This window comes from Hordeum vulgare, chromosome 5H, assembly GCF_904849725.1.
Source record: "Hordeum vulgare subsp. vulgare chromosome 5H, MorexV3_pseudomolecules_assembly, whole genome shotgun sequence".
Taxonomy (NCBI): Eukaryota; Viridiplantae; Streptophyta; class Magnoliopsida; order Poales; family Poaceae; genus Hordeum; species Hordeum vulgare.
In genome coordinates this window covers 15,777,899-15,789,825 of record NC_058522.1, presented here as the reverse complement: position 1 = coordinate 15,789,825, position 11,927 = coordinate 15,777,899, and the positions used below count along the sequence as shown (strand labels likewise).

Genomic DNA, 11,927 nt, shown 5'->3' with positions numbered 1-11,927 from the left:
ATTGATTCATGGATACCATCAGCCGAACGAGAGGTAGGCCATGCAATGACGTTTAGGCTCCGCTTTTCCACATTCACGCCCACCACATGCTCTCCATGTTGAATCTAAAGGATGGATGTCAAATAATGTTCTCTTCTTTTTTTGGGCACCTTTTACAGGAATACCTACATAGTACACACTCCCAAGTTAAGCAATTCCGGGTCAGCAGGGGCTCTGATTCCGTGTGGACTCGTGATAACTAGTGGTTAGGCACTTGACAGTGCAAATTAACGCCCGAATTAATTCTTCTTTTTGCAGCCAGTGTTTGGTAGCGTGCATGCAGTGCAACCGGAATGGTACGTTCGCAGCTAGGCCGCTCGTTCCATGGAGACCGACGCGTCCACGGGAGGGGGACGAGCAATCTGACCGAAAACGCCAAATAGACAGATACAGATTTTGTGTACGTATACCTAGGGGAGAAGGAAATCCTAGGGTGAAGGGTGGTGTGGAGGAGAGACGAAGGCCGGCCGGCTGGACCAAGACGTTAGTTGCACTTGCATGCCACCATTTGATTTGTGGATGTGTGCATCTGACGATTAGGTTGTGTCCATCGGTATCGCATAAATCTAAGCAGATACCGAGGGGCTCCAGTTCTTGTCTAACTAAAGACGAAAGGAAATTGGCGTTTTGGGCGCCAGGTATTGTCAAAATAAATGAAAATCATGTGAACGGGTTCCAAATATATTTAACTTTTTTCTGCACATATACATGTAGATATGGCCTTACAATTTGCATGTTTCATTAAAAATGATTATTTGTAAGCTGCACCGAAAACGGTATAAAGATTTTAATCTTAATTTTTAAATATGCAGTTCAAGTTTTGAAGCAAAGTTCCACTACAGACTCGGAATTTTAGAGTACTCTCGAACAAACATGTGCCCTTAATTTTGGGGAAACCAGTATCTAGTATAGTTTTGCGCTAATTTGCATTGAAGATTGCACACGACTTCGGAAAGATAATGGAAAAGGTAAAATGGATTTTAAGTTTATGTTAATGATTATAAGAGGTACCACACATTTATTTGTTGGGTGGGGGAGTATATTAACATTTTTCTTATAGGTGCAAAGAATGCATCGTTAGAAATACCCATAAACAGGCAAAATGCTCAATACCTTTATACATGTAAGCTCATATGAAAAATTGAGAGCCATTTATCTTGGGGAACCATTCTTTGTTAGTTTTTTTAATGTTCTATTTGCCTCCATCTCCCCTTCTAAAGTGAAAACCTCTATATAGGTCAAAATCCGAGTGAAATACATGTGTTGTTTCGACACGAAGGAAAAATTCTAATTCCAAACAATTTCGAAGCAAAAGAATACGGATACAAAATTAATACTACAAGAAACTTTGAGCACCGCTTAGTTCTAGGGTAAATCAAAATTATTATTCAAGCATTTAGTGATGCAATGTTTCACTTAAAATGGGTTTTCAGTTACTCGTGTAACTGAGAAATTGTCGAGGACCATGTTACTAGATATCAAAATCCATGCAAGTGCAACAGAATGAAAATATCTATCTCACGACAATTTACAAATGAACCAGCCATAGACCATATTCACTTTGAAAATATTTAACCGATCTCATAGAGGGGCATCAACTTTTAAGTTTGAACTGTGCATACCAAGAACCTGAATTTTCTAGCGAAGCCGTTCCATAGTGAAGTACAATCGACTTGGGTCTAGACCACTTTTTAGCATTTATAAAATAAAAATGTGTCTAAGAACGCATATACCATATACCTTTGGTATCGACATGTGGGACCCCAGATGATAAATATAAAATTATATCTGTGTAATTTAAATCACAAAGAATAAAAGAGGACTACAATAATCATAATGTTTTTCAATTTTTCATAGATGAAATAAACAAGTTGCTAATGTTTTCTAAATATGGGTGTTATTGGTGAAACATGACCCAAAATAATTGAAATTTATGAGAAATGTTAGTGGCATATTCTTAAAATATAACTGAAATAATTGAAATGTGTGTGAAAATTATGAGGTATCTTTCTAAACTATTTTCTAACAGTAAAAAATGTGTGCCCATAACTATAATATTTTGAAATTGACAGAATAAATACTAAAGTATAGATTAGAAAACAAGGAACTATAGATTATTAATTTTGAAAAGGAGTTCTTAATATTTTTAAAGTTAGTGAATATGACATAAGTATTTGGAATGGGTGTGGGAACATTTCAATTATATCTGTAAATTATGTTGAAACAATGAAATTTTGGTAGCAAGATGTTTTTGAATTGATAGAAAAAATAGTAAAAGAATGAAAATAGAGTGAAATGCCTCCTAAATTTATTTATATTTGATTGGATTAACTGAAATTAATGAGTTATTTCTAAAAATTAAAAAATTAAAAGTGATTGTTACAATTGATTTTCGTAATAAACATAGTTTTTGATGACAAAAATATTTAACCTATCCAAAGGAAAAAAGTTCTTTTTTAGAACAACACTAACTTATTTGAAAAAATAATTTTTGTGAGTCATGTTAAGGTTATATGAAATGTTCAAAGTATCAAATATTATTTCTAGTAAATTATTCAATATTTTTTTCAAATATATTTCCAATCTGCGTATAATATATGTATACTATTTCTGAAACATAAAGAAAAATGTGTAGAAAATAATAAAATTGTGTACCAATATACATACGTAAATGTTTAAAAAACCTAGCACCAGCTTTGTAATTATTGCAAATCGAACGTTTTCATGGCAAATTATGTTGGTGTTTCTTTTATCAAGCATGTCAAATCCTTGCGACGTTTAGTTTTGTTTTTTGCTAGGATTTGCCATGCTTGGTAAAGAAAATTTTCATTTGCAGGACAACATAGTTTGTCATAAAGAAATTTGATTTTCCATGAGTTACATATTTAGTTGGTTTTGAAACTTCATTTTTCGTGACTGTGAGAAATGGTGTGAATGTCTACTCAATTAATTAAATACGACTAAAACTATTAAAATTTGCATCAATATATCTGAATCCGTTTGAAACAAAAATACTTACAATTGAAAACATTATTGATTTTTCTAATTCTATGAGAAGGAACATTGGTTAATTAGTTTTGCAAATATTATTGTTTTGAGCGCCTTGCGTGAGGTCCATGTCGAATACCGAGCTACATAAAATGCAGATACAAATCTAATCAAAGAGAATACGTTGTTTGTGATGTAGTATAGCACTAATACTCTCTCCGTCACGGTTTAGAAAGCAAAATTAAAATTACTTGTGTTTTGATAATAAACAACGTTCAGGACGCATTGCATTACTCATAATAGTTAATTACTAGTACAATGTTGTACTCCCTCCGTTTCTAAATATAAGTCTTTTAAGCGATTTCAATAGGTGTCTACATACGAAGCAAAATGATTGAATGTACATTCTAAAGTATGTCTATATACATCCATATGTAGTCCACTAGTGAAATCTGTACAAAGACTTATATTTAGGAACGGTGGGAATATTATTTTTATCCGTATGCATAATGTGAATGCTATTTTTAAGTTTATCCCACAGCCAATCAATAACTATTTAGGTTTCAGAAAATTTTCAAATACACCTTCTAAACGGCGAAGGAAGGAGTACCTCGATAAAAAAAAAAGATTATAGCACTAATACCTTTCGAGGTGTCAGCATGCTATTGGTTGAGAGCACTCGTTTGCCCTCGCATCAACACGAGGCACAAGTAAACGCGTAGGGTGAAAATCCCCAAACTGCCCCCACGCGAACAACGGGCAGGCGAAAAGGAGAAGCGAAAACGAGCAGGAGAGGAGGAGGAAAAAGGAAAGGAGAAGAGAAAAGAAGAGAAAAGTGGTCGTCGTCTCGTCGGGAGTGGGGGTGTGGGGAGTGAACCACGTGGTCTCCTGCCACTCCGGCGCGACGACTCACCTCACCTCACCTCCTCCCCCTGTCCCTTCTCCCCCCCTCCCAAACTCTATAAATATCCCTCCCGCCTTCCCCCACCCTCACCATCCCATCTCCCTCACTCCCATCACCCACTTCCTCTGCTCTCCCTTCCCTTCGCCCCCCACACCAAGATCGCCGATCGTCCGCGCTCGCTCGCCGGAGAGAACTCGAATCGATCGGACCAGCTCTCTTCTTCTTCTTCTTCTTCTTCTTCTTCTTTTACTTCTCGCGAGGATCAGCGATGCAGACTCTGTCGGCGCAGCCCCTCGCCTCCTCCTCTTCGATACAGCGCCACCATGGGCGCCGACGCGGCCCCGGCTCCGTCCGGTTCGCTCCCCGCGCGGCCGCCGCGGCTGCCGCCACGTCCACCAGCACGGCCCGCTCGCCGGCGTACGTCTCGTCGCCGTCCACGAGGAAGGTGCCCGGGTACGAGCAGTCGTCGCCGCCTGCCATTGCCTCGCCGCAGAAGCAGGGGAGCAGCGGCGGCGAGGGCGAGCAGAGCCTCAACTTCTTCCAGCGCGCGGCGGCCGCGGCGCTCGACGCGTTCGAGGAGGGGTTCATCAACAATGTCCTGGAGCGGCCCCACGCGCTGCCGCGCACGGCCGACCCGGCCGTGCAGATCGCCGGCAACTTCGCCCCCGTCGGCGAGCAGCCCCCCGTGCGCGCCCTCACGGTCTCCGGCCGCATCCCGCCCTTCATCAACGGCGTCTACGCCCGCAACGGCGCCAACCCCTGCTTCGAGCCCACGGCCGGCCACCACCTCTTCGACGGCGACGGCATGGTCCACGCCATCCGCATCCGAAACGGCGCCGCCGAGTCCTACGCCTGCCGCTTCACCGAGACCGCCCGCCTCTCCCAGGAGCGCGCCGCGGGGAGGCCCGTCTTCCCTAAGACCATCGGCGAGCTCCACGGCCACTCTGGCATCGCGAGGCTGGCCCTCTTCTACGCGCGCGGCGCCTGCGGCCTCGTCGACCCGTCCCACGGCACTGGTGTTGCCAACGCCGGCCTCGTCTACTTCAACGGCCGCCTCCTCGCCATGTCCGAGGACGACCTCCCGTACCAGGTCCGCGTCACCGCCGGTGGCGACCTCGAGACCGTCGGCCGCTACGACTTCGACGGCCAGCTCGACTGCGCCATGATCGCGCACCCCAAGCTCGACCCTGTCTCCGGCGAGCTCTTCGCGCTCAGCTACGATGTCATCAAGAAGCCGTACCTCAAGTACTTCTACTTCCACGCCGACGGCACCAAGTCCGCCGACGTCGAGATCGAGCTCGACCAGCCCACCATGATCCACGACTTCGCCATCACCGAGAACTTCGTCGTCGTGCCCGACCACCAGATGGTGTTCAAGCTCGCCGAGATGTTCCGCGGCGGCTCGCCGGTGATGCTCGACAAGGAGAAGACCTCCCGCTTCGGCGTCCTCCCAAAGTACGCCAAGGACTCGTCGGAGATGATGTGGGTGGACGTGCCGGACTGCTTCTGTTTCCACCTCTGGAACTCGTGGGAGGAGCCGGAGACGGACGAGGTGGTGGTGATCGGCTCCTGCATGACCCCCGCAGACTCCATCTTCAACGACACGGACGACCACCTCGAGAGCGTGCTCACCGAGATCCGGCTCAACACGCGCACCGGCGAGTCCACGCGGCGGGCCATCCTGCCGCTGGAGAGCCAGGTGAACCTCGAGGTCGGCATGGTGAACCGCAACATGCTGGGCCGGAAGACGAGGTACGCCTACCTGGCCGTGGCCGAGCCGTGGCCCAAGGTGTCCGGGTTCGCCAAGGTGGACCTGGTGACCGGCGAGCTGACCAAGTTCGAGTACGGCGAGGGCCGGTTCGGCGGCGAGCCGTGCTTCGTGCCCATGGACGGCGAGCACGCGCGCCCCGGCGCCGAGGACGACGGCTACGTGCTCTCCTTCGTGCGCGACGAGGACGCCGGCACATCCGAGCTCCTGGTCGTCAACGCCGCCGACATGCGGCTCGAGGCCACCGTGCAGCTGCCGTCCCGGGTCCCCTATGGCTTCCACGGCACATTCATCGGCGACGCCGACCTCGACGCCCAGCACTAATCGATTCCTTGGTTCTTTGACTACGCCTCAACAACGCCATTGCTCCTCTCGCCCTCCATCCCTCCCATCTTCTCGGATGAGAAGCAGAGGAAGCAGGGCAAGGAAAATTTGGAGGGAAAAAAAGCTTTTCCAGAGGGAGCCACAGAGAGAGGTCCCCGGAAGAGGAAACAGTTAGCGGCGGTTACTCATCACCACTCTCTTAATCACTTGGTTTTTTGGTTGCTTCCTTTTTTACATTCTCACTAAGTATTTACTAGTGCATGGTAGAATCATCAGGGTAGTATAGTAAATACTAGGGGGAATTTAGAGAGGTAGGGAGAGAGCTTGAAGCTTTGGCACTGTGGCTGTACAGGGTGCTGAGAGCTCAGCTGGATCCTGTTTTTCTAGAGAGAAGACAAGAGAGAGGAATTGAACCACCCAGTTGTGCTGGAGCAACTGAGGTGCTGTTGGGGACTCAATTCCTTTTCTCTGCTGTGTATATACACTCCTCATGATCACTGTGATATAGTAGCAGTAGTAGTAATAATAAAGCTTGACCATCTTCATCATCTTCCAATGTGTCCATTGCTCTGCTCTTCCCACCAAGTGTCCATCTCCTTCATTTCTCTTGGATGCCGACAAGTCCCGAACGCTTAGGATTTTGCCGGTGGCAAACCGAACGGTTTTTTTTGGCAATTTATATATGCAGGGATCACATGTTTACTTGCTAACCATGACAATTCTGCTCTTTGTTTGTTTTCTGTCAAAAGAATTATCGTGCTTGTCTATAAATTTTGCCATTAACATTGTCATAGAAAACAACGTTTAATTTGTCATGGGCAATTCTCGAATGTTTGACATTTATCATTTCCTTTTTTTTACTGAATTGGGCCCAGTAAATTTCTTAGATAATTTTTACTGAACTGTTATTTTCTTTAGGAAGAGATTGAATGGATCAAATTAATCTTAAAAATGCTTAACGTATAAAAAGTTATAATTTGGGATTCTTTATTTTCTAATTAACCTTTTTCCCCTGGTTTTCAAGGGGGTGGGATCCTCATCCTTCGTAATCTTCTATCAAAAGCCGTCTGTCTTTAAAACCCCCTGTAAATCTATGTATATATAGCATTATTGAATTAACCTGGGTGCTTTGTGTCGGCTTGTGGGATTTCTGTTGGCTTGCTGTTCCTGTTCCTGCATGCTGCCGCATTATTTCCACAGCAATGTCTGGTGCCACATTAAAACGCCGGCCTTTTGCCTTTGCCTTTGCTTGCTTTTCCCCCACAAAACACACAATCTGTGGGGCTGCTCGTCCTTGTGCTTGTTTGGTGGTGTCTGTCTCCTTCTCCATAATTTTGGGAGGCATTGATTCATCAACTTGGGTTTGAGGCGAATTGATGATTGGAGACCACCGTCCGGGCCCGGGGTGAATTTGTAGCTGAAAAGGTGGTGCAGTCAATTCAGTTGAATGTTGGTCAGTGCCCAATTTATGTAATGCTCCACACAATGTAAACAGCTTCGCCTTGTGATAAAAACATAAATATTCTACTGTCATTTCTAGGTTTTAGAGCATCTACAACCGGACGTCCCAAACCTCGCGTAATTAGACGGACCGGTCCCTGATTGAAAAAACCCGTCTCACCCTAGCTCGGTAAATCAGCCCAAACGTCTGAACCAACAATCATTCCTCATATTCAGCTCAAATCTGGAGCGGATATGAAAAATTGGAAAGCCAAAGTGCACACGGACACATCCATCACATTGGATCTGACCCCCATGTTCTATCCCTACCCCACATATACCCGTCCCATTGGTCCCCGGATGAAACCCTAGTTACTTTGCTCCACTCAACCCCAAATCTCCTTCCCGACGATCTTTAGCCTTTCGCTGCATGGCGGGCAACAAACCCAAATCCTCGAACACTTAATCTATGTGACCTCGTCTCGTTCGGCCTCGTGGAGGAGATGTCCATCTGCATTGCGCTCCGCCGCTCCTCGGAGGAAACCGCCTGACAACAATCGAACTTGCTATAGCTGATCCATTGCGTCCGTCCAAATGGCGCTTGGATCCCGCGGTAGGCACATCACCGCAGCCTCGCCGAAGGCCGCGCGGTTCGTTTGGCGCCCTAACCTCTTTGTTGTCATGTGCGAATCGGAGATAAACGTATATACTTATGTCGTGTCGTGGGCGAATGCTAATATGCCGTGACGTGCCCGCTGTGCCGGATAGAGGGTGTGGGAGGCTGCGAAAGCCCTTGTGGCAGATGCCAAGGAGGTGGAGTTGCACACCGCGCCGCTACTACGGGTCACCGACAACCCTGGGGCCGCAAACTGTGTCGTGATGGACGTATCGTGCTCCAACCGTGATGGATATACCGTGGACCTCATCGACCGGGGACATGCATGCCAAAGGTCCGACAAGGAAGAGTAGGGCATGGGGATGATGCCACCTTGTGTACCGTGAGGCAGTCTATGTCCCGTGTCTTACCCTACTTTGCGAGTGAGCGCACCTTTACTCTGAGTAGTGCACTCGGATGTCACAAATTGGCACTGCCATGGTGCCGACAAATATTTAGATTAGGTTATATGTCATGTGTAATTGTATGAATTTGAGGATTCTTAGTTGGTCTATTCGTGTGTGGGAGAGAAAATTTACGGTCTCACCGGTCAATGTCCATGGACATGTCCGAATGCATAAGCAGATGTTTGAGAGGCCTGATTTGTTGTATGCGGGTGTAGATGCTATTCATGATAGGAAAATCTAGGTCTTTATAGGTCAACAAACATTGACCGGACGGGCATCAAATTTTCCCATTTGCAACCACAAACATTATATTCAAAACACCTAACCAATGCACTACTGGAAAATGGTTTATAGGTGAACGAAATTTAATGGCACGTGAAACTTAACACCCGTTATCGGTGTCAAAACCGACAGATCTCGGGTAGGGGGTCCCGAACTGAGGACCTTCAATCGGTTGCAGGAGAAGGAGGGAGACAGTAGTTTACCCAGGTTCGACCCTCTTGATGAGGTAAAACCCTATGTCCTGCTTGATTATATTGATGTGGATAATTACGGAGTTGATCTACCTCGAGATCGTATACGCTAAACCTTTGATGATTCAGCCAACTCTACACAGATGAGAACCTCTCGTTTATATAGGTACCAGGGACCCTAGGGCTTGCATGTTATCGACCATAGCCGAGAATAGATGAGCCGTCCTAGTCCTTCTAAGCTTGGAGTACACGCCAGTCTTTGGAATATTCCTTCCGGAGTAGAGGTCGTCATGTAGTCCAGTCTTCAATAGCACGACCCACCAGGCCGGCCAGTATAGACAAGTCAACTGCCCCAGGACCTCTTAATCCCGGACTCCCTCACTGGCCCCCGAAGTAGCCTTCAACGCGAGTGTGGTTAGTCTTCGGCTGCTCCATGTTTCCACAGTGATCGTCTTGGAAGGTGAGTTCCCTTTATGCTCGGTTGTCTTCAACTTGGTCGTTTTGGTAACTTTTATGCCTTCAAAACATGTATCATTTTTAACAAGGGCTTTCAAAAGCCTGTGTGTGAATAACCCTTCCTCCGTTAGGTTTTCTGACGGAAGGTCGCATCAATTTAGCAATGAATAAAAACTCGAACCGCGGCTCGAGGCCATTTTTCCCCGGACACGTCCTGTCAACTAGGAGATCGTGCTCCAGATTTAAAGGGATACAAAAAATTCCATAGGTTTACTCACATGAGCAATGACACGATAATTTTCGGGAAGTGGCGGAGCTACCGGCGCAGTAAGAGGGACCCTTGGTATTATGGACCCCCATAAAAAGGAACAAGGGTCCACAAATCCTATCACCTGCATTCTCGACTAAACCCCTCCCTTCTCCAAGCTCGAGCGCCCAGATCTAATTCCCCTTCCGCCCTCTTCTCGAGCCGTCGCTTTCGAGCTTAGCCATGGCAGGCTCTTAGGGCAAGTGGGAGGTTTCGATTGTCTTTGCCGATATCCAGCTTCGGGTATCTTCCTCACGACATCGCTCATCGGGCGGCGGAGACACGTGATACGTCTCCGTCGTATCCACTTTTCCAAACTCTTTTGCCCTTGTTTTGGACTCTAATTTGCATGATTTGAATGGAACTAACCCGGACTAACGCTGTTTTCGACAGAATTGCCATGGTGTTGTTTTTGTGCAGAAATAAAAGTTCTTGGAATGACCTGAAAATTTACGGAGAATTTTTCTGGAATTAATGAAAAATACGTGCGCAAAGATCCACCGGAGGGGGTGTGCTAGTGGGCCACAAGCCCAAGCAGCGCGGCCACCCCCAGGCCGCACCAACCAGGCTTGTGGGGCCCACGAGCTGCCACCGCCTCCAAACTCAGCTCTATATATTCCATTTCGCCCGGAAAAAAAATCAGAAAGAAGGATTCATCGCGTTTTACGATACGGAGGCGCCGCCACCCCTTGTTCTTCATCTGGAGGGCAGATCTAGAGTCCGTTCTGGGCTCCGGAGAGGGGAAATCGTCGCCATCGTCATCATCAACCTTCCTCCATCGCCAATTCCATGATGATCTTCACCGTTCGTGAGTAATCTCATCGTAGGCTTGCTGAACGGTGATGAGTTGGATGAGATCTATCATGTAATCGAGTTAGTTTTGACGGGGATTGATCCCTAGTATCCACTATGTTCTGAGATTGATGTTGCTACTACTTTGCCATGCTTAATGCTTGTCACTAGGGCCCTCATACGTCTCCATCGTATCTACTTTTCCAAACTCTTTTGCCCTTGTTTTGGACTCTAATTTGCATGATTTGAATGGAACTAACCCGGATTGACGGTGTTTTCATCAGAATTGCCATGGTGTTGTTTTTGTGTAGAAATGAAAGTTCTCGGAACGTCCTGAAAATTTACGGAGAATATTTTTGGAAAATATGAAAAATACCTGCGCAAAGATCCACCGGAGGGGACGGGCCAATGGGCCACAAGCCCTGTTGCCGCGGCAACCCCCCAGGCCGCGGCAACCAAGCTTGTGGGGCCCACGTGGGTCTGCTGCCCCAACTCCAGCTCTATAAATTCACTTTCGTCCCGAACAAAATCAGAAGAGAAGATTTCATCACGTTTGCGATACGGAGGCGCCGCCACATCCTGTTCTTCATCTGGAGGGCAGATCTGGAGTACGTTTTGGGCTCCGGAGAGGGGAAATCGTCGCTATCGTCATGATCAACCTTCTTCCCTCTCCAATTCCATGAATCTCTTCATCGTTCGTGAGTAATCTATTCGTAGGCTCGCTGGACGGTGATGAGTAGGATGAGATCTATCATGTAATCGAGTTAGTTTGACGGAGATTGATCTCTAGTATCCACTATGTTCTGAGATTGATGTTGCTACTACTTTGCCATGCTTAATGCTTGTCACTAGGGCCCGAGTCCCATGATTTCGGATCTGAAATTATTATGTTGTCACCAATATATGTGTGTTTTAGATCCGATCTTGCAAGTTGTAGTTACCTACTATGTGCTATGACCCTGCAACCCCGGAGTGACAATAACCAGAACCACTCCCGGTGATGACCATAGTTTGAGGAGTTCATGTGTTCACCAAGTGCTAATGCATTGTTCCAGTTCTTTATTAAAAGGAGAACCTTAATATCCCGTAGTATCCTTTTGGACCCCGCTGCCACGGGAGGGATGGACAATAGATGTCATGCAAGTTCTTTTTCTTAAGCACGTATGACTACACACGGAATGCATGCCTACATCACATTGATGAACGGGAGCTAGCCACATATCTCTCTGTGTTATAACTGTTGCATGATGAATGTCATCCAAACGAATCACCGACCCATTGCCTACGAGCTTGTCCCACTGCTGCTGTTACTTGTTTTGCTTTGCTGCTGTCACTTGCTTTGCTCTGCTGCTGTTACTTGCTACTGTTGCTACT

At 46.5% G+C, this 11,927-nt stretch overlaps 1 protein-coding gene across 1 annotated transcript; it reads left to right on the top strand.

Annotated features, from left to right (window-relative positions):
• The first annotated feature begins 4,025 nt into the window (after positions 1-4,025).
• On the top strand, positions 4,026-6,571 carry LOC123395880 (9-cis-epoxycarotenoid dioxygenase NCED5, chloroplastic-like). The gene has a single exon (XM_045090912.1). It carries the CDS (start codon positions 4,200-4,202, stop codon positions 6,021-6,023), a length of 1,824 nt encoding a protein of 607 aa, XP_044946847.1. The 5' UTR covers positions 4,026-4,199; the 3' UTR covers positions 6,024-6,571.
• The last annotated feature ends 5,356 nt before the right edge of the window (positions 6,572-11,927 follow it).